Source organism: Capra hircus, chromosome 6, assembly GCF_001704415.2.
Source record: "Capra hircus breed San Clemente chromosome 6, ASM170441v1, whole genome shotgun sequence".
In the NCBI taxonomy this organism is placed as follows: domain Eukaryota; kingdom Metazoa; phylum Chordata; class Mammalia; order Artiodactyla; family Bovidae; genus Capra; species Capra hircus.
In genome coordinates, this window is record NC_030813.1 from 104,181,144 (window position 1) to 104,205,382 (window position 24,239).

At 41.5% G+C, this 24,239-nt stretch overlaps 1 protein-coding gene across 1 annotated transcript in view; it reads right to left on the minus strand.

Moving 5' to 3' along the window:
* Nucleotides 1-24,239, minus strand: part of STK32B (serine/threonine kinase 32B) — a 361,674-nt gene that overhangs the window by 123,064 nt on the left and 214,371 nt on the right. The window contains exon 4 of the mRNA XM_018049721.1: nucleotides 20,224-20,397. Within this exon, the coding sequence (XP_017905210.1) occupies nucleotides 20,224-20,397 (174 nt within the window). The remainder of the gene's footprint in view (nucleotides 1-20,223; nucleotides 20,398-24,239) is intronic.

The window sequence follows — 24,239 nt, forward strand, 5'->3', positions numbered from 1 at the left end:
CTGGTTGGATCTCCTTGCAGTCCAAGGGACTTGCAAGAGTCTTCTCCAGCACCACAGTTCAAAAGCATCAATTCTTTGGTGCTCAGCCTTCTTCACAGTCCAAGTCTCACATCCATACATGACCACTGGAAAAACCATAACCTTGACTAGACAGACCTTAGTCGGCAAAGTAATGTTTCTGGTTTTGAATATGCCATCTAGGTTGGTCATAACTTTTCTTCCAAGGAGTAAGCGTCTTTTAAGTTCATGGCTGCAGTCACCATCTGCAGTGATTTTGGAGCCCCCCAAAAATAAAGTTTGACACTGTTTCCACTGTTCCCCCATCTATTTTCCATGAAGTGATGGGACCAGATGCCATGATCTTCGTTTTCTGAATGTTGAGCCTTAAGCCAACTTTGTCACTCTCCTCTTTTACTTTCATCAATTAGGTCATATCAGTTTTATCCTGTGTTTATTAATTACTATTATTCTACTATGAATCTCACCAGAGGCTTAGTATGTGTGAAGCGGCATTATGCTATTAGCATTCATGGATCATTTCATCCAATTCTCACATTAGCCCATTTTAAAGATGACAAGACTGAGGAATGATGAGATGAACTGTTCTGAGCTCTCACATTGTTAGGATTCCAATCCAGGCAGTCCAATCTCAAGGTCATACATGATAGACAAATTGTAAGTCTCACTGTAAAGCGCCAAAATTTAGGATGATATTAAGGTGATTTCTACAGCTCTGAATTTTTATCAAATGTATTTGCTTTTCTAACATACCTCCCCTACACCAACCCAACTGTGTAGTTTTCAACAAGGATTTAGAAAAAATGTATAAGGGAAACATAAGACAATTTAATCATTAACAAAATATACTAATTTCTATAGCAAAACTACTAAACTGTGTATCTGAAGATACATACGATTATTGTGTATCCATAAATAGAGCATTGCTATTAAAAAAATAAAAGTTTACAAAAAACAAAACTCACATTTGATAAACACCTTCCCTTCAGAGAGAAATCTATGTTTTGATTTTCTTCATTAAAAGGATGACATTCAAGAAAATTTCAAAATAGGAAAAAAAAGAAAAAGAAAATCTCCCTTGAGCCCCAGTGCCCTGGAAAATTGTTTGTTTAATAAGCAGACATTTCTTTACATAGTCATGGAATTTTATAAGCTATAATTTTCTTCCAAAATCATAAAAATAGCTTTTTAATATCACAGGATTTCTACAGTAAGCACTATATATATAAGCATATCATAGTCTCAGGTCTCTTAAAAGTAGGTACACACTTTACTAAGCTGATTTCTTTCCTTTAGGTTATTTCAAAATTATTGGTTATTATAGCAACAGTGTAATAAATATCCTCAGGCTTAGAACCTTTTACGCAGGTCAGACTGGAGCCCTATAACATATTCCAAGAAGTGAAGTCAATGGGTCAAAATGTATGAATATTTAAAAAGTACTTGATTCTTATTGCTAAATATCTTTTCAAAAGGGTTTTAACAATTTCTACTGGCATCAGCAAACAGATATTCAGGCTGCCCAGAGACCATGTTTCTAGAATGCTTAATCTCAGGAAATAGCCCTGTCTCCCCTACAAGTAAAATCCAACCCAGATACCATCATCTCCCTGCAGCCTGAATGACCCTTGAAGCCAAATTAAATCCTGGCTCCTCTGTGTGCAGTAGCACTCTGAACAAGCTCTGAGCAAGCACTTCCCACCTCAGCTGAGATGGTCAATGTATGTCTGTCTCCCTAGGCCACCTGGGAGCCCAGTGGCAGGCACACAGTAGGTACTCAATGTGTAATTAAGAAGATTTGGAGTTTTGAAGAAAGAGGCCACTTATTTTTGTATCAGGATTTCTGTTGTGCTGTCTGGCACACAGTACATGCCAATTAAACACTTACTAAATGAATGAATGTGATCCTGAGATTAAGTTTACTTCAAAGCCTGTCAAAGCAGAAAAGCTACTACCTGGGAAAACTGTTTCAATTTCTTAGGCCTCAGTCATTCATTTAAGGCATAAACATTTTTTTTCTTTTTAAAAAAAATTCTTTTCCAATATGGTTTATCACAGGATATTGAATGTAGTTTCCTGTGCTATACAGTAGGACCTTGTTGCTTATCCATTCTATGTATAATAATTTGCATCTGCTAATCCTAAACTCCCAGTCCAACCTTCCTCCACCACCTCCCTCCTTGGCAACCACAAGATTTATTCTCTATGTTTCTGAGTCTGTTTCTCTTTTGTAGATAAGTTCATCTGTGTCATATTTTAGATTCCACATATGAGTGACATCATATGATATTTGTATTTCTCTGTCTGGCTTTACTAAGTATGATAATCTCTAGGTTCATCCACGGCACTGAAAATGGCATTGCTTCATTCTTTTTTATGGCTGAGTAATATTCCACTATATATATATATATATATATATATATATATATATATATATACCACAGCTTCTTTATCCATTAATCTGTTGATGGATGTTTAGGTTGTTGGCATGTCTTGGCTACTGTAAAAAGTGCTGCTGAGCCATAAACATTAAACACCTACTATGTGCCAGAACCTAAAATCAGGAACCAGAACATAGGTAATTCTGAAAGCACCTTTTGGAAGAATATACAGTTTCTGGGGGGTCTCCAGTACACAGTAGCAAGTGTAGGGAAGTCCTCCTTGAAGTGTGAAGAGGATGCCCAAAGGAGGAACCACCCATCTCTCCTTGGACCATTTAGGAGTCTTTACACAGGAGTGGCTTGGAGCTGGAGGGTGACAGTGTAAGCTATACTGGGTCCTCCAAAAATGTCTAAGTCCTAACCCCCTCTGTCTGTGAATGTGACCTTATTTAGAAATAGGTTCTTTGGAGAGGTAATGAAATTAAAAATCTTGAGATGAGCTCATCCTGGGTTTGAGGTGGTCCTATGACTGGTGCCTTATAAGGGAAAGGAGTCGGGGATTTGAGATGTGGAGATGAAGGGACCACAAGGTCACATGAAGGTGAAGGCGGAGGCTGGAGTGATCTTGCTGCAGGCCAAGGTACACCAAGAGCCATCAGAAGGCACTGCGAGAAGACAAGGAAGGATCCTCCCCCAGAGCCTTCAGAGAGAAAGAACCCTAACCCTGCTGACAGCCTGGACTTCTGGCCTCCAGACCCGGGAGAGAATAAGTTTCTGTGGCTTTAAGCCACCAAGTTTGTGGCACTTTGTTGCAGCAGCCACAGGAAACTAATGAGAGGACGCAGAAGATGCTAAATGCTTTATATCCTTCTCTTCCTCATTTCTTTAAAGACTGCTGAGAGGTTGGATTCTAGGCAATGGACTGGGCCACTGTGTGCTGAAAGGTGAGCGCAGAGGTGGGCTCACTTCTTTCTGCTTCTCCCTTCCTTGCAGTCAGAAATAAAGTCATGCAGCCCAACTCTTCCTTAACTAACCACCTCTTTCCTGATCTACTTCCTCTCATACCACAGACCCGTCCAGGGACGTGTCTGGCTTGGGCCCAGCCAGGCTGTAAGTCTGCTCAGCACCTCCTGCAGGTTTGATCATCCCTACTGCCCACTTCTCTCTGTGACATCCTCCTGGGCACAAGGAGTGAGATGCAGTCTCCTGGCCTCTGGTTTGAAGGTGCAGAGTCCTCATTAGCTCACTGGGATGATGCTCCATGGCATCTGGCTCTGTTCCTAGAAATGCCTTTTTTGAGGTTTGGGGTCCAAGCCCAGCTATCAGTAAAGTGGTGCTCGGGTTTTCCAGAGGGTTGTGTTCCTTGGGAAAGTCATGTATTTGCACAGCTGTTGGTTTGGAGCAGGATTTGGGGCGATATCCCCTAAAGCAGTAATTCTCAACCAGGGGTGACATTGTCTTCCAAGGCATATTCGACTATATCTGGGGACATTTTTTGATTGTCACACTTGGCAGGGAAGGAGAGGAAGGGCTTTAAGCACCTAGAAGGTAGAGACCACAAATGCAGCTAAAAGTCCTTCAATGCACAGGTCGGCCATCACCAGAAAGAATTATCTGGACCAAAATACCAACACTGTCAAGACTGAGAAACCCTGCTCTATAGCCTTCAGAATTCCACCGTGAATCTTAATGTGCTTAGTCACTGAGTTGTGTCTGACTCTGTGACCCCATGGACTGCGGCCTGCCAGGCTCCTCTGTCCATGGGGATTCTCCAGGCAAGAATAGTGCAGTGGGTTGCCATGGCCTTCTCCAGCAGATCTTCCCAACCCAGGGATCGAACCCAGGTCTCCTGCACTGCCGGTGGATTCTTTACCATCTGAGCCACCAGAGAATCCTAATAGTTGGGAATAATTTAACCAGGTGGACTGGGTAAGTAAAAGCATTTTAAAGCACCATGCAAAGGAAGAATGGAAGTGGAAGACAGCATGAACTCGGGAAAAAAGTAAGGAGTCTGGAACAAGTGAATTTAAACAGTCTGTGGGTGGAACCAAAGAAAGAGGATGCAAGAGATGAGGCTGGAGGATGGGCTAGAGTAAGGCTCTCAAATATCACCATCATCATCATCACCATCAGCTTCGTCTTCTTCTTCATCACCATCAACACCATCATCAGTAACTTTTGTCACAGAAACTCACGTTTATTGAACACTTACTGGGGACGAAGTTTAAACATGCAACACATTATTTTAGTTTATTCCTTCAACATCCAAATGTAGTTGGGTATTAGTTTCGGCTTGTGACAAAGGACCACAAACTTAGTGGTTTATTTATTTTTTTGGGGGGGGGCATAGATTTTTTTTTTTTTAATTTTAAAATCTTTAATTCTTACATGCGTTCCCAAACATGAACCCCCCTCCCACCTCCCTCCCCACAACATCCCTCTGGGTCATCCCCGTGCACCAGCTCCAAGCATGCTGTATCCTGCATCAGACATAGACTGGCGATTCAATTCTTACATGATAGTATACATGTTAGAATGTCATTCTCCCAAATCATCCCACCCTCTCCCTCCCTCTGAGTCCAAAAGTCCATTATACACATCTGTGTCTCTTTCCCTGTCTTGCATACAGGGTCATCATTGCCATCTTCCTAAATTCCATATATATGTGTTAGTATACTGTATTGGTGTTTTTCTTTCTGGCTTACTTCACTCTGTATAATCGGCTCCAGTTTCGTCCATCTCATCAGAACTGATTCAAATGAATTCTTTTTTACGGCTGAGTAATACTCCATTGTGTATATGTACCACAGCTTTCTTATCCATTCATCTGCTGATGGACATCTAGGTTGTTTCCATGTCCTAGCTATTATAAACAGTGCTGCGAGGAACATTGGGGTACCTGTGTCTCTTTCAATTCTGGTTTCCTCGGTGTGTATGCCCAGTAGTGGGATTGCTGGGTCATAAGGTAGTTCTATTTGCAATTTTTTAAGGAATCTCCACACTGTTCTCCATAGTGGCTGTACTAGTTTGCATTCCCACCAACAGTGTAGGAGGGTTCCCTTTTCTCCACACCCTCTCCAGCATTTATTGCTTGCAGATTTTTGGATCGCAGCCATTCTGACTGGTGTGAAGTGGTACCTCATTGTGGTTTTGATTTGCATTTCTCTAATAATGAGTGATGTTGAGCATCTTTTCATGTGTTTGTTAGCCATCCGTATGTCTTCTTTGGAGAAATGTCTATTTAGTTCTTTGGCCCATTTTTTGATTGGGTCGTTTATTTTTCTGGAATTGAGCTGCAGAAGTTGTTTGTATATTTTTGAGATTAGTTGTTTGTCAGTTGCTTCATTTGCTATTATTTTCTCCCATTCAGAAGGCTGTCTTTTCACCTTGCTTATATTTTCCTTCGTTGTGCAGAAGCTTTTAATTTTAATTAGATCCCATTTGTTTATTTTTGCTTTTATTTCCAGAATTCTGGGAGGTGGATCACAGAGGATCCTGCTGTGATTTATGTCTGAGATTGAGAGTGTTTTGCCTATGTTCTCCTCTAGGAGTTTTATAGTTTCTGGTCTTACATTTAGATCTTTAATCCATTTTGAGTTTATTTTTGTGTGGGGTGTTAGAAAGTGATCTAGTTTCATTCTTTTACAAGTGGTTGACCAGTTTTCCCAGCACCACTTGTTAAAGAGATTGTCTTTACTCCACTGTATATTCTTGCCTCCTTTGTCAAAGATAAGGTGTCCATATGTGTGTGGATTTATCTCTGGGCTTTCTATTTTGTTCCATTGATCTATATGTCTGTCTTTGTGCCAGTACCATACTGTCTTGATGACTGTGGCTTTGTAGTAGAGCCTGAAGTCAGGCAAGTTGATTCCTCCAGTTCCATTCTTCTTTCTCAAGATTGCTTTGGCTATTCGAGGTTTTTTGTATTTCCATACAAATCTTGAAATTATTTGTTCTAGTTCTGTGAAAAATGTGGCTGGTAGCTTGATAGGGATTGCATTGAATTTGTAAATTGCTTTGGGTAGTATACTCATTTTCACTATATTGATTCTTCCGATCCATGAACATGGTATATTTCTCCATCTATTAGTGTCCTCTTTGATTTCTTTCATCAGTGTTTTATAGTTTTCTATATATAGGTCTTTAGTTTCTTTAGGTAGATATATTCCTAAGTATTTTATTCTTTTCGTTGCAATGGTGAATGGAATTGTTTCCTTAATTTCTTTTTCTACTTTCTCATTATTCGTGTATAGGAATGACCATAGCAAAAATCAACAAAGCCAAAACCTGGTTCTTTGAAAGGATAAATAAAATTGACAAACCATTAGCCAGACTCATCAAGAAGCAAAGAGAGAAAAATCAAATCAATAAAATTAGAAATGAAAACGGAGAGATCACAACAGACAACACAGAAATACAAAGGATCATAAGAGACTACTATCAGCAATTGTATGCCAATAAAATGGACAACGTGGAAGAAATGGACAAATTCTTAGAAAAGTACAATTTTCCAAAACTGAACCAGGAAGAAATAGAAAATCTTAACAGACCCATCACAAGCACGGAAATTGAAACTGTAATCAGAAATCTTCCAGCAAACAAAAGCCCAGGTCCAGACGGCTTCACAGCTGAATTCTACCAAAAATTTCGAGAAGAGCTAACACCTATCCTCCTCAAACTCTTCCAGAAAATTGCAGAGGAAGGTAAACTTCCAAACTCATTCTATGAGGCCACCATCACCCTAATACCAAAACCTGACAAAGATGTCACAAAAAAAGAAAACTACAGGCCAATATCACTGATGAACATAGATGCAAAAATCCTCAACAAAATTCTAGCAATCAGAATCCAACAACACATTAAAAAGATCATACACCACGACCAAGTGGGCTTTATCCCAGGGATGCAAGGATTCTTCAATATCCGCAAATCAATCAATGTAATTCACCACATTAACAAACTGAAAAATAAAAACCATATGATTATCTCAATAGATGCAGAGAAGGCCTTTGACAAAATTCAACATCCATTTATGATAAAAACTCTCCAGAAAGCAGGAATAGAAGGAACATACCTCAACATAATAAAAGCTATCTATGACAAACCCACAGCAAACATTATCCTCAATGGTGAAAAATTGAAAGCATTTCCTCTAAAGTCAGGAAAAAGACAAGGGTGTCCACTTTCACTGCTACTATTCAACATAGTTCTGGAAGTTTTGGCCACAGCAATTAGAGCAGAAAAAGAAATAAAAGGAATCCAAATTGGAAAAGAAGAAGTAAAACTCTCACTGTTTGCAGATGACATGATCCTCTACATGGAAAACCCTAAAGACTCCACCAGAAAATTACTAGAGCTAATCAATGAATATAGTAAAGTTGCAGGATATAAAATCAACACACAGAACTTAGTGGTTTAAAACAACAAAATTTGTTCTCTTACAGTCTAGAGGTCAGAGGTCCAAAGGAAAGTCATAGTTCTGGCAGGGTTTGCATTCCTTCTGGAGGTTCTTGGGGAGAATCTGTTTCCTTCCTTTTCCCAGCTTCTCGAAGCCACCTGCCTTTCCTGGTTCATGGCCCTTTCCTCCATCATCAAGGCCAGCAAAGCCTGGGGTGAAGGCTGAGGGCTCACATTGCATCCCTTTGACCTCTTCTTGTTCCTCTTCTTCCACTTCTAAAGAGCCTTGTGATTCCATCGGACCACGTGGAAAATCCAGGGCAATCTCCCCATCTCAAAGACTGCAGGTGAGCAACCCCTTTGCCGGGAATATAACATATTCACAGGGCTCAGTAATTAGGATCTTGTGGCAGGGGCAGTTTTTGGTCCACTGCCATTTTTGGCTACAGGTAATAAACCAGAGCTTCAGATCAGTTAGATGCTGTGCATGAGCTCACAAACTCCCAATGCAGGGGGTGCAGTTTTGATCCCTGGTCAGGAAACTAAGATCCCACAGGCTGCATGATGCAGCCAGAAAAAAAAAAAAAGTCCAAAAGGGAGTGGATATATTTATATGTATGACTGATTCAATTCGTTGTTCAGTAGTGATTGGAAGAGTTGATTCATTGGAAAAGATCCTGATATTGGGAAATACTGAAGGCAAAAGGAGAAGAAGGTGGCAGAGGATGAGATGGTTAGATAGCATCACTAACTCGGTGGACATGAATTTGAGCAAACTCTGGGAGATAGTGAAGGACAGGGAAGTCCTCTGGGGTTGCAAAGAGTTGGATACAACTTAGCGACTGAACAACAGCAACAACATAAACTAAAACAACATTGTAAAGCAACTATGCTCCAATAAAAGTTAATTTCAAAGGACAACAAAATACACATAGGCAACTATACCGAACAGTTAAGACAGTTTCTCTTTCCAGAATTCAGGAGGCACAAGCCTAAGGGAGTGACTCTATTTACCAAAAAGAAAATTAAATCAGAAACACACAAGCATTCCAAAGTGAGAACACAGATGCTAGCCCCACCGGTTCAGACACCCCAAGCTGAAAACTAGTGCTGTCCCCAAAAGATAATGAGCAGCTATCTGGAAACGCCAAGGGCTTCGGGGACAGAAGAGGTGAATATTACCACAGAAAATAGAGTTCTATTTGCATGTACATGTGAAAGCAAAAGGTGTCACTTTTTGGTGATAGTCACATGTTTTTTTTCCTTCATAAAAGCTTGGATAACCAATACTATGTGTAAATATGATAGAGAAACTGATTGTCACTTACTATTAGTACAGAGACAGTAAGAGCTTGGTGACTTGAGGTGTCCACTTACTGTTTGCTCTCAGGCAAGTTATTTCCTCCCCATGAGACTCTGGTCTCACCTGTAAAATGGGGCTGATAATGGGCCCCGTCTCTGTTGCCTGGTGTTGGGATTAGGTGAGGTCATACCTGTAAAGCACTTAAAATAGAGCCTGGCACATGCAACATGCCCAGCAAATTTTTATCTACATCATGGGTATAGTATCTTACAAAGTGATTCCTATTTTGTTACCTTCCAATCACAAGTTCCAAATATGGGGAGAATGCACTACATTTAAATTCTTATGTGCTAGGTTTGATCCCTTGGGTCAGAAAGATCCTCTGGAGGAGGAAATAACAACCCAATCCAGTATTCTTGCCTGGAGAATCCCGTGGATAGAGGAGCCTGGTGGGCTACAGCCCATGGGGTTGCAAAGAGCCAAACACAATTGAGTGACTAACACTTTCACTTTCAGTTCCAAGCCCTGCCCTAGCGAGTAATTATACTCCTTCTTAAACTCTACCCACCCAAAGACACAAAATGACAAAAATCTCCTGTGTGTGTGTACATGCACATGCTTCATTTACTTTTTTTGTGTTAATACTTAAAAGTTAAATTGTCCACAGAGAACATGAATGATGACTTCAAAAAGAAAGCCTGAAGAGCATATACTTTAAATAAATGAAAATCTTCAAGATAATCAGAGAATTATTTTTCAATTACACATTTTTGAATCATTTGAACTTTGCAACATGAACACATATTATCTGTTACAAATAAAATCTTGACTTAACCCTATTCTCCATAGCAAAAAACAAAATTTACTCCGTTCTTTTCTCAGTGTATTCAATAAGTAACAAAATGTTGTAATAAGGAAGAACCTTTGTATTCTAATTCAAGTTATTCACTAAAGGGATAGTTCCTATAAACTTAAAGTGTAAATAATGGCCCATCTCTGGGAACCTTGTCTCCCAGGTAATGGGCATCAAGCTAAAATATCTTTCTGTAGCTCACAGGAAATATCCTGACCAGGGCCACCTGTGAATGACTGCAGGAAGGAAGAAATTAACTCACTCTCTCTGGAGGCTTTAGAGACTACACCAAAGCCTTTGACTGTGTGGATCACAACAAACTGGAGAATTTTTCAAGAGATGGAAATACCAGACCACCTGACCTGCCTCCTGAGAAATCTTGTATGCAGGTCAAGAAGCAACAGTTAGAACCAGACATGGAACAACAGACTGGTTCCAAATTGGGAAAGGAGTACCTCAAGGCTGTATATTATCACCCTGCTTATTTAACTTATATACAGAGTACACCATGAGAAACACTGGGCTGGATGAAGCACAAGCTGGAATCAAGATTGCCGGGAGAAATATCAATAACCTCAGATATGCAGATGACACCACACTTATGGCAGAAATCGAAGAACTGAAGAGCCTCTTGATGAAAGTGAAAGAGGAGAGTGAAAAAGTTGGCTTAAAGCTCAACATTCAGAAAACTAAAATCATGGCATCTGGTCCCATCACTTCATGGCAAATACATGGGGAAACAATGGAAACAGTGACAAACTATTTTGGGGGGTTCCAAAATCACTGCAGATGGTGACTGCAGCCATGAAATAAAAAAATGCCTGCTTCTTGGAAGAGAAGCTATGATCAACCTAAATAACATATTAAAAAGCGGAGACATTACTTGCCTACAAAGTTCCATCTAGTCAAAGCTATGGTTTTTCCAGTAGTCATGTATGGATGTGAGAGTTGGACTGTGAAGAAAGCTGAGCACTGAAGAATTGATGCTTTAGAACTGTGGTGTTGGAGAAGATTCTTCAGAGTCCCTTGGACTGCAAGGAGATCCAACCAGTCCATCCTAAAGGAGATCAGTCCTGGGTGTTCATTGGAAGGACTGGTGCTGAAGCTGAAACTCCAGTCTTCTCCAAACTCCAACTTCTTTGGCCACCTGATGCGAAGAACTGACTCATTTGGGAAAGACTGTGATGCTGGGAAGGATTGAAGGTGGGAGGAGAAGGGGATGACAGAGGATGAGACGGTTGGATGGCATCACCTACTCGATGAACATGAGTTTGAGTAAGCTCCGGGAGTTGGTGATGGACAGGGAATCCTGGTGTGCTGCAGTCCATGGGGTTGCAAAGAGTCGACTGATCAGCTGAACTGGACTGAACTCTGGAAGCTGACCGGAATCAGAAATGTTTAATTTTATTCCCTCCTCGTTTAGTACAAAAGAAGCCTGAATTCTAACTCAGACAAGGTAGTCCTTTGGGACAGGAGTATTCCATCTTCTTGTGTGTGTCTTCCATCTTTATTCGCTCACTTTCCAAATAAAGTCACTATTTCTTGCCCCAACTTGTCTTTTGATTAAAAGACCTGTCATGCAGTGAGTAGTTGGAAGTAGGACATGGGAACTCACTCCAGTATTCTTGCTAGAAAATCTCATGGGCAGAGGGCCCTAGCAGGCTACAGACCATGGGATCACAGAGAGTCAGACATGACTGAGCGATTGAGCATGCACACTCGCATGTGGTGAGCAGTATGAGCTTGGACTTGATAACAAAATGATAAGCTATAAAACAGCATTGTATCCTTATCTTTTAGACAATTTGTAGAAATGAGAAATAACTTTGGAAAATTTGCTCTTCTCAAAAATAATGCTAGTTTAAAGAAAATTGCTTGCTGTGTTTCAGGATTAAACTATTATCCTTCCTAAAGGTAAAAACAGAGGAAAAAAAAAAGATTTCTGACAAAGATCATTAGAAAGAAAACCTCAAATAAATTTTATAATTAGCTTTAATGATAGAAAGGGCTTCACAAATATTTGACGCATTAAGCAGATATTTTCTCACGGCTGAATACTTTCAATCAACAACTACGAGACAAAGATGTAGATACTTTTCATACATCTACGAGATGCCTGTCTTGGAAAGGAAGCTTGTGAATCTGATGACGTGAAGGATCACTGCGATTACAAACTTTTGAGACTGTGAGTTCATTTGCATGTGATACAGATTCGGGGCTGGAAGCAAAACAAAATGCACTATATAAATAATCAGACTTCATTGAGAGATTTTTCCCAAGGGAGTGAAAGATATGGCCCTAGGGCTTTCAGGCATTTTCAGACAACAATTTGATAGAAGTAACCTCACTGGTGAAAATTTTTCTCCAAAAGAAGCTCGAGAATATTTCCCTTAAGCCACTTTAGTTAGCATTTAGGTCTCTGCTCTGTTCTAAACAGTGAACAAGCTTGCTGTTTACCAGGTCATATTTGGATTGGACTGGATCTAAAATTACAAGATAGAGGAAAGAATTACTGGTGCCCTGAACCTCAGCTGAGCCATGAGCTCTCTTCAGATCAGTTCATTTTCCCCAAATTGATAGATGTAATACAACAGCACCTGCCATTCATCAAGGAGACTCCGAGAAGCCTTTATTGTTCATATCCTTTATTTCTGTGATGAAAGGTAGTTATGTATCAAAAGAATTATGACTATATTTTGCAGTGAAACCGCGAAATTTTTAACATCAAACATGAGATTTCAAAGGAATCTCATGTTTGTGGCAAGCTACTTTGGGAAACTTTTGAGAGGCTGACTCTTCAGATATCAAGGGATATTTGGGCAGAAAAATTATAGGAAGCTGTGCAAGATATAGGTAGTGACCCACTGCATTTGAACTTGCGTTTTCAAGTAATTTCAAGTAAGGCATGTCTTTCCTCTCTTGAGTATTTCTTCATTGATTCAATATATAGTTATGGAGCACTTACCCTGTGCCAGACAGTAAGTCAGGTGTGACTTACAGGCTAGGGGCATCACTACTAGAAGCCTTCTTTGCTTCATGGCCACTGCTAGAATACAGCCTTCCTGGGGGGGTTGATGAGATCCATCTGTGCATATTGTTTTTTCAGATGTGGAAGCACCCTCCCTCATATAAGTGCTCTATCAACAGTTCAATGCATTTTGAAAGATAAGAAAGTCAGGAAAGAGCATGCTCATCAGTGTGAGGTCCAAGGTAGAACTGAGATCAGAGAGTCTTGGTTTGAAACCTGGCTTATGACCTTCCAGCTGTGTGTCAGGGTGCAAACTGTCCAATCAACCATGACAAATGAGGATAATCATAGTATCTTGCCCTTGGACTGACATGAGAATTAAATGAGATGATATTTATATGTATATTAACATATGCATATGCACATATCTGCACATGCTAAGTTGCTTCAAAAGTATGTCACTCTTTGTGACCCCATGGACTATAGCCTGCAAGGCTCCCCTGTCCATGGGATTCTCCAGCAAGAATACTAGAGTGGGTTGCCATGCCCTCCTCCAGGGGATCTTCCTGACCCAGAGACCAAACCTATGTCTCTTACATCTCCTGTATTGGCAGGAGGGTTCTTTACCATTAATGCCACCTGGGAAGCCCGTATACATGCACACACATATGTGAACACACATATACACATGTTTGTATGTAAGCATATATTCATATGTCTAGTTTAAGGTAGTGTTGACACATAAGAGTTTAATAAGCTTGATTCACTGGCGCTGTTGTTACTCATCTGATTTTCTATGACCTGGCCCTTCTGGGTACCTAGTGACCATCTCTGGCTGAAGAGCCCTCCGGGGAGGGGCCTTCAGTGGAGGTTATTCTTGATTACCAGTTGAGCTAGGTCATTCCCAAACTTCAACCCATCAATGATTAACATCAGTGGGGGTCTCAGGACGTGCCCCCTACTGAGTGGACCAGTGCAGGCTTTACCCACTCAGATTCTCTCTAGGAGCCCATCTGCCCAGTGTCTCCTGCATTCCTCTTCTCTGAGTTAATGGTTATTTGTCCTACAAATCACAGATGCACGTCCCAGAGGAAGACTTGCCAGCCTCCTCGGTGCTCCCTGCCCTGCCCCCCACCTCGGTCTGGGCTGGGTGCCCTCTTCAGAGCTCCCTTCTGCCCCAGGACATGTGATGTCCTGTCCTGGGTACTCCCTCTGGACTGCAGTAATCTGGCCCCTAGGGGAGTGCCCCCTGCTGCAGGCAAAGGGTCCCACCGGTCATTTTCCTCCCAGGGCTGGCACGCTTCTTAGCCCAAAGTGTTTTGGAAGAATGAAGAGCCAACTCAAGTGCTCTAAAAAGTAGATCTTCTTCTTTTTTTAATTTAAATTTATTTAATTGGAGGCTAATTACTTTACAATATTGCATTGGTTTTGCCATACAGCAACATGAATCTGCCACGGGTGTACACGTGTTCCCCATCCTGACTCCCCCCCTTCCTCCTCCCTCCCTGTACCATCCCTCTGGGTCATCCCAGTGCACCAGCCCCAAGCATCCTGTATCCTGCGTTGAATCTGGACTGGCAATTCATTTCTTATATGATATTATACATGTTTCAATGCCATTCTCCCAAATCATCCCACCCTCTCCCTCTCCCACAGAGTCCAAAAGACTGTTCTATACATCTGTGTCTCTTTTGCTATCTCGCATAAAGGGTTATCATTACCATCTTTCTAAATTCCTTACATATGCGTTAGTATACTGTATTGGTATTTTTCTTTCTGGCTTACTTCACTCTGTATAATAGGCTCCAGTTTCATCCATCTCATTAGAACTGATTCAAATGTATTCTTTTTAGTGACTAAGTAATACTCCATTGTGTATATGGACCACAGCTTAAAAAGTAGATCTTCTAATTGTTTTAAAACAATGATTTATTTTGAACCCACAGTGGTATTTCCCTGCTTCAGTGCTTTCAGACTCACTGGGTTATACTCTGAAATACCTTTTTTTAAATTTTTATTTATTTTTTATTGACGGATAATAGCTTTATAGAATTTTGCTGTTTTCTGTCAAACCTCAACATGAATCAGCCAGCGGCATACATATATCCCTTTTATATTCTACAAATCCTCAACATCAGCCTCAAAGGATGGAGGTTTATCACCACTGAGAATAAATAAACACCTGGCTTCAAAGTCAACTCCTCAGATGAAAGGAAGAGGAATGAGGCAAGTAAGGCCCCACCGCACCCCCTCTGAGGCACAGTTAAATCCTTTATGAACTTTTTCTCATGGAATTCGCATCAGAGCCCAGCAAAGCAGATGCCATCAGGCCCATGTTGCAGATTAGGAAAGAGAGGTCCGAAAAGTGAAGTCACATGTCCAAGTCCACCAAGACAGAAGATAAGAAATTGCTGGCAATTCAACTCAGGCTTGCATTTGTAGGATTCTACCACTTGCAAGTGTGGCTACTTGGGAAGAAGCAACATTCATCAGTCTGTATAAAATATGGCACTGAAAATGTCTTGTACGTACACAGTGGGGGACTTATAAGATCAGCTGCTGAATGAATGAAAAACATTGCCCAACACTGTCTATGCACGGTGAATACAGACACACTTCATTTCAGGTCTGTGCACACACATACAGTGAAAAAGAGATTTGTTGAACCATATGGGAGAGGGAGAAAACCAGACTCAAATCTCTGCCAAGTCTGTAAGTTTACAAATGGTAAGGTAATTCCATTTACTTAGAGGATTTTTTAAAAACAATTTCCCTATACTGTTGGACAGCTCCTTTTCTCCAAGGTAGATTTAGAATCTGAGGACAGATGACCCCCAAAGAGAGCAACTTTAAAATATTTATTGAAATATAATGAAATGGTTCCAACAACCATGCTCTTTTTCTTTTTAGTTTGTGTGTGTGTGTGTGTGTGTGTGTGTGTGTGTGATGTAGACCATTTTTAAGGTCTTTATTGAATTTGTCACAATATTGCTTCTGCTTTATGTTTTTTGGCTTTGAGGCATGTGGACTCTTAGCTCCCTAACCAGGGACAGAACCTGCACCTCTTGTGTTGAAAGGGGAAGTCTTAACCAGCGGAGTGCCATGGAAGTCCCCTAACCACCATGCTCTTAACTGACAGTTTCATTGTCGCCTGGTCTGTCTGCCCTGGGATGCTGGCCTCTGTCTCACCCAGGGCCACAAAGACTCAGTCTGGGGGGATGTAGGCGAACAGATCTTCTATTGCTATTCTATTGCACATCTACTGCACACTTGCAGAGCAATGACTGAAAATTGGTGAATGACACTGGTACAAGAGACTGGTAAAGAGCTCACTCCTTTCAATGCCTCCAAAGCAGCCCAGCCAGCCCACAGACTCTTCTCTGCTACTGAATGACCTTCTGTACCAAATATAGCACAGGGCTTACAAGCAGAGATTCTAGAGCCAGAATTCCTGGGGGCAAAAGCGAGTCTTTGACTGTGTGAATGAACAATGCGCCTCAGTAAACAGGCCGCATTTCATTGAGCATGCCCTTTACTCCTATATGGCTAAGGCTGCTGGGGCTATTACTACTACTCCTGTTACCATGGCGACTACTACAGCCTCGCCTCTTCCCCCTTCCTCTTTCTAAATACTTCTTCTCTTCCTCCTTCTTCTTCATTTGCATTCGGTCATGTTTGCTACTATTTGTGTCAAAATTATACATCTGAACAATTCCAAGAATGAAACTGTACTGAAAGTTTTGTTACAATTTTTAGCAACAATTCATATCACTTTCTCTCCCACTTCTCCCTCTCCATCCCATTCATCTGTCTCAGGCTATAATTTTGGTATTTAGCTCCTTATCTCGAAATGTATAGGACTCATTGACTTTTCAGTTTCCAGCTCTATCTACTGTCTTCCCACTGTGGATGAAAGAAAGAGTGTATAACAGTCTTTTTCCTTTGTGTGTCCCCAAGAGACACACTCATCTCCCCACTCCCTCACTTCCCCAGTGGGGTATTAATATATTTTTCTGGTTAGGTCAGCTTTCAGGGTTTAGGGGATTATGACTAAGCTTGCTACACAGAGATGCTTCATGTAGTAAACTGTATGATATCCAATGTCCTAGCTAACACTTTGATTCCTTGGAGTTAAAAATTACCTTCTTTTTATTGTTGAGGTTTTTTCTCCTGACCTCATTTATTCAACTTCAGATTCTTAACCAAGTAAATAAATCTCTCAAGGCAGCCAGATATCTTAGCCATTTTTATCAGCTCACTCTTCCTAAAGAAGACTCTCTGAGGGTCTTTTGATCTGACTCCAATCAGAACTAGTCATGGTCTACACCTTAGGCACAGCTGACATTGATGACCCGCCCATCATCGTTAAGATTTCTTATGCCTCTTTCTCTCCTTTGCTGGAGCTCCGGCTTTCCATATTCCATTTCTTCCTCCTTGATTTAGCCCTTCATTTTAGTAGACTCGATGGATGTGAGTTTGAGTGAACTCTGGGAGTTGGTGATGGACAGGGAGGCCTGGCGTGCTGCGATTCATGGGGTTGCAAAGAGTCGGACACAACTGAGCGACTGAACTGAACTGAACTGATGTCATTTTCTAACTACTTGAGACAAGATATATGAGAGACATTTTTTGAGACCTTGAACTTGTAAAAACGTACATCTCAGATTTGATTGATTGGCACGTTTCCTCCACCTTCTAGTGATAGATAATCCCAAAGGATCCTGATTCCTCAGCCTTTATACTCTGTTCTTCTGTGCAGATTTAGAGGCTTTGAAATTTTGTTTTGATTTATGTCTGTTTCTAGTCATTATCCTGTAGCCTTGGTGGACCCTTCAATCTGGAAATGCATATATTTCAGGTCTGAGAGACTTTCTTTATTTCGTTGTTGATTTCTTCCCCCTATGAAGTGAAGTGAAAGTTGCTCAGTGGTATCTGATTCTTTGCGACCCCATGGACTATACAGCCCATGGACTTCTCCAGGCCAGAATACTGGAGTGGGTAGCCATTCCCTTCTCCAGGAGATCTTCCCAACCCAGGAATCGAACCCAGGTCTCCCGCATCGCAGGCGGATTCTTTACCAGCTGAGCCACCAGGGGATGTTTTCCCACTTTTTCTTCACCCCCTCCATCCCTCCCTATTTTCTTTCTTTCTCTCTGTCTCTCTCTTTCTCCTTTTCTTCTTTCTCTGTCTGATATTGAACTTCCTGTTCTGGCCCTCTAATTCTCATATTTTTTTCCCCTTATTCTACTGCATAAGGAATATCCTTAACTTTGTCTTCCAGCACATCTTTTGAATATTTCATTTCTACTTTCATGTTTTTAATTTATGAGAACTCTGATCTGAAGTTTTTTCTTTGAATTTTAAGTAAACATAGCATTTATTTTACAGTTGCAAAAATATGTTCATTCCTCTGAAAATACCGAGCATGAATCTTTTGATAGTTCTTCCTCCTGGCAGAGTCTCTGTTTATTCCAAGCTTTTTCTCTTTTTCCAATTTGATTGCGTGGCTCTCATGTTAGAAGATTTCTCTGGATGTCTAATAATCTTTAGTCATCACTAACCTAGTTGGGAGCTTACAGAAAAGAAGCAGGTCTCGCTGACTGTGAACTACACTCCAAGGGAACTGGGGAACTTCTGATGTCATAATCTCTTTCCTCTTGGCTCAGACACATCCCCATTGAAATCATTCCAGTGTCCAGCCTGGAAGCTGAAGTCTTGAGCCCAGCTGGAAGCGGGGTGGGTGTGGTATCTCAGCATCTGGTATGGATGCGTCTAGTTAGTTGTGCTATCTTCAGTACTGCATCCCAACTCAAGAGGCTTAATGTACTTCAGTTCAGACACTCTCTGTTTCACTCTCTTTAGCGAATAAGACTTCAGTCTTCTGCTTGGAAGAGCAAGGGACAGACATCCAGTTATTCAGGATGGGCAAGCAGATTGGTGCTTTTTAAAATGTCTTAAAAGGATTTCAAACCCTGCACCACATTTTAGCCTCTCTTTTATCCTTTCTTCCTCCTTCTATCATTGTTGATGACTATTCATTCCTGAGCTTTTTAAGAGATTATTTAGCATCTATCAATTCATGGTTATTTCCAGACACAACTCAAAATTCAGCTTCTGGTGTCACAAGCCACTTACCACGAAACGTCTTCTTTCCAATTTCCCCTGAGTTTTGCTATAGTCTCCTCTTTTCCCCATCTTTGTGAATTTACCATTTTTCAAACGTACTTCATTTCCATTTTATGGAGATTTTAGAAGTGAGAAAATGTAAGAGTGTGTGTGTGTGTGTGTGTGTGTGTGGGTGGGTGGGTGCGCATGCATGCGCGCACGTGTGTGTGCTTAATCTTCCATTTTTACCCTGAAATTCAAGTCCTTGTCTTTCCCAAATCTTCCCAAATTGTACAAGTTAGAAGAAGACCCTCCAGGCACAATGCAAGACCATGGTGCACAGATCTGCAGCCACTCATGCCCCCTCCTCTGTGGTCAGAGAGAAGACTTCATTAAGGATCCCACTGCTGGACTTCCCTGGTGGCTCAATGGTAAAAATCCACCTGCCAGCACAGGAGATGCAGGAGAGGCAGGTTTGATCCCTGGATTGAGAAGATCTCCTGGAGAAGGAGATCTTCCACCATGACCTGTGTTCTCGCCTGGAAAATCCCATGGACAGGACAGCCTGGTGGGCTACAGTCCACAGGATCACAAAAGACTCAGACATGACTTAGCGACTAAACAACAAGGATCCCATTGCTATCTGAAGCCTCTTGCTGGCCTCCTGCCTCTGCAGTCAAACTTACCTTACTCATCTGCGCTGTGCACAGGCAGGGAAAAGTCAAGGTCCTAAGGAAGCAGCGGAAACTCAGGGCTTATATCCAGAGCCCAAAGCCAGCACCGAAGCTTTGTAAGAGGAAGAAATCCTCCACGATGACAGCATTGATTTCAAGGTATGGAAAGTAAGAGAGTAGAATCCCTCATGTTCCCAACTCACGCCACTCTTTCTAACCCGAGTCTGAACACTCCAGGCTCCCCAAGACATACCAGAATGGAAAAGCAAAGGGCAGCCATGTCTGTTAGCAGTGCGTACCAGGACAGGAGGGCACACGGGCAGTGGCGGTGTTTCACCTCAATGCAGGTGACAATGGAGTAGGCTGTTCACAGAGAAGGTATGAGCAATAATGATGTTGCTCTGCTTTTTATGATCTCCACGTACTGCCATGTCTAAAGAATGTCAGTGAGAAAATACTCTCCATGGCTGCAGACTGCTCCCATCACACCCCACCCCCTGGCATCCCGCTGGGGATGATGTTACCTGTGGATGATGTGGTACCGCTGCAGATACTCCAGGGCCAGGGCCAGCTCACAGATGTAGAGCTTCACGTCCCCTTCTGTGAAATGTACATTCTGCTGCAGGTGATAGCGCAGATCCCCTCCCAGCAGCAGGTCCACCACCATGAACATGTCCTCCTCATCCTGGAAGGAGTACCTAGGAGCACCGAGGAGCAGAGAAAGTTAGGGATGGAGATGTCTCCCATGGCCTCAAGACCAATGGCGCCACTTTCCAGAAGCGCAAGCTGAGGCTCAGAGAGAGGCACCGATACTAAGTCACAGTGCCCTATGGTGAAGTACCAGTCCTCTGGCTCTGAGCTGACAAATGGCTCTTGAACCAATCCTGGTCTCCAACACATTACTTCACTTTTAGTGCGTGCTTTAAGTAGACACTGGCTGAGCACCAAAGAATTGATGCTTTCGAATTGTGATTTTGAAGCAGACTCTTGAGAGTCTCTTGGACTGCAAAGAGATCAAACCAGTCAATTGTAAAGGAAATCAATCCTGAATATTCATTGGAAGGACTGATGCTGAAGCTGAATCTCCAATACTTTGCCCACCTGATGCGAAGAGCTGGCTCACTGGAAAAGACCCTGATGCTGGGAGATTGAGGAGAAGGGGATGACAGAGGATGAGATAGTTGGATGGCATCACTGACTCAATGGACATGAGTTTGGGTAAACTTTGGGAGATGGTGAAGGACAGGGAAGCCTGGCGTGCTGCGTCCATGGGTTGCAAACAACCGGACATGACTCATTGACTGAACAACAACAATGGACTTCAGTAAGGTCTCCAAAGCTGCAGTCTCCTCTCCACTCCATTCCCCTGTCCTCCCGACATGTGCCACTCCCCACGAGGAGCTTGTTTCTGCAGCCCTAGAAGGTAGTGATGCTCTGGCAAGAAACACCCAAGCTTTAAGGGAACTGGCAATTTCTACATGGATGGCTGCTTGGAACCCAGCTGGTGCTCAAGCTCTATGGGGAGACCACAAGAAGGAAAACCAAGGTGCTCCACTCGACAGCCTCAGCTGAGCACCCAGTGCCAGCCATTGCCAATTAGCAGCCTTGGGAGTGACCCTTTGGGAATTTGGATATTTTGTTATAGCCCCAGCTGACATCACGCGGGGCAGAAGAACCACCCTGATGAGCCCAGTCAATTCACAGAACATGAGATAATTAAGTGATTGTATTTTGAGCACTATGTTTTGGGGAGTATTTTTTCCCCAAAGCAGTAAGAAATGCACTTAGGCCTTTTATGGCTCAAAGAGACAACAGATAAACTCTAAGAATGGGGTCAAACAATTATAAACTAGAATCACATCATAAAATGTTGTCACAATCCACATGGAACCATGGACTGTAATAAGGGCATTGCAGAATGACAGGATGTTGTTCTGGATGCTTAGATCTGTGTCTCAGATCCTTGACTATTATATCCTGGGCCAGCCAGGCTATCCCTCTTGTTGGACAGAAGAGGGAAGAAGGGCCTCAGTGAGCCAGTGTTAGGGTGAAAACAAGGACCCAGACCCCTTAGTCTTGCCTCAATTACAATTACCCACTGTTGGGATGCTGCTGCAGTTGCACACTGCTGTGTTTCCCTGACCTGGGTGTGCAGACCAGGGGAGGGAACCTGATTCAGTCATAGAAGAGGTGACGGATCCTGTGCTTATGGGGTGGAGAGCTCCAGAAATGGGAGGAACCTTAAATGCCATCTAGTCCCATATGACAGAGATTGGGAGCCAGAGAGAGCGAAGAAATGGCTAGTTTATGATCTAAATGTCTGGTCTTCTTTTTATGCTTGTCAATAAAGCTTTATAATTTTCTACTTAAAAGCCTGGCATGTATGCATTTTTATTATGATATTTTTATTATCATCGTTGTTATTATCACACTTCATTACTGTTTTTTAAATTTATTCTTAATTGGAGGATAATTGTTTTACAATATTGTGTTGGTTTCTGCCATACATCAGCATGAATCAGCCATAGGTATACATGTGAAACCTCCCTATTGTTATGATATTTTAAAATAGATTTTATTTGTGAAGATAGTCTTTTAAAGTAAGATGTACTCACAGGTCACTGCTAGGGGAAGATGTACTCTGGAATTGCTTATGTGTATCTTGAATCTAGCAGCTTGGCTGACCTCTTAGTTATAGTACTTTTCTAACACTTTTTCCACTTGTGAAAGTGTTAGTTGCTCAGTCATGTCCAATTCTTTGCAACCCCATGGATGGGAACCCACCAGGCTCCTCTGTCCATGGGGATTCTCCAGGCAAGAATACTGGAATAGGTTGCCATTCCTTCTCCAGGGGATCTTACTGACCCAGGGATCAAACTCAGGTCTCCCGCATTGCAGGCAGATTCTTTACTTCTTGAGCCACCAGGGAAGCCCCACTTTTTCCACTTATTACATGAAGATGATGATTCTTCCACAACAGCTGCCATGTTCATATATCCTTGCAATCCTTATGCCCCCTGCTTCTTTTTCCTTATTTTATTTTACTATCCAGGGCCTCCAGTAAAACACTGGTTACAAGAGGTGAGATTGTGCATTTTCATTTTGTTCTGGAATCTAATAAACTCTATTAAATAAATTGTTTGCTGTAGACATTTGGTGAATAACATTTTTTTTTTTTTGGCCACACATGTGGCTCTTAGTTCCCTGACTAGGGACTGAACCCGTGCCTCCTGCATTGGGAGTGTGGAGTCTTAACCACTGGACAACTGCCACTGGATAACATTTATCCAGTTAAGAAAGTTGCTGTCCAGATTGCTAAGAAATTTTATTGAGTGGGTTCAGAGGATTTTTTTTAACATTAAAATGTCTTTGCATTTCTAAACTAAACCTTACTTGATAAACACACTCATATATGTATATCTAAGTAAGTAAGACACACATATATGTATCTATTATATATAACATGTATATAATAAATATACACATCATATAGAAGTATACTATATATAACATATACTATATATACTTTTAAAAACTGGATTCATGTTTTTCATTTAGGATTTTTGCATCAAATGTCACAATTGACACTAGCTCAAATTTTCCTACCTTTGTCCTGACCCAATTTTGGTATCATGGTAATACTGACTTTGTATGATGAAGTGATTTTTTTTTGTCTATGTTCAAGAAAAGTGCATAAGAGACACCATTTGGTTGCAGAATGTGTGGTCTCAAAACACTCTGCATTCCCCTATTTCTAGTTCATGTGGGATTTTCCCTCCTCACTTAAGGTGTACCTGTTGGATGTCTGATGATTCCTGCTTCTTCTCAACAAAGAGGGAAAAGATGACTAGGAAATTTATGCATTTCTACTGCACTCATTTCATATGATAGCAAGGTAATGCTCAAAATTCTCCAAGCTAGGCTTCAAGAGTATATGAACCAAGAACTTCCAGATGTTCAAGCTGGATTTAGATCAAATTGCCAACATCCATTGGATCATAGAAAAAGCAAGAGAATTCCAAAAAAAAAAATCTACTTCATTGACTACGCTAAAGCCTTTGACTGTGTGGATCACAACAAACTATGGAAAATTCTTTAAGAGATGGGAATACCAGACCACCTGACCTGCCTCCTGAGACATCTGTATGCAGGTCAAGAAGCAACAGTTAGAGCTGGACATGGAACAACAGACTGGTTCCAAATTGGGAAAGGAGTATGTCAAGGCTGTATAGTGTCACCCTATTTTTTAAATTTGTATGCAGAGTATATCATGAGACATGCTGGGCTGGATGAAGCACAAGCAGGAATCAATGTTGCTGGGAGAAATATCAATAATCTCTGATATGCAGATGACACCACCCTTATGGCAGAAAGGGAAGAAGAACTAAAGAGTCTCTTGAAGAAAATGAAAGACAAGAGGGCAAAAGTTAGCTTAAAACTCAACATTCAGAAAACTAGGATCATGGCATCCGGTCCCATCACTTCATGGGAAACAGATGGGGAAACAGTGGAAACAGTGTCAGACTTTATTTTCTTGGCT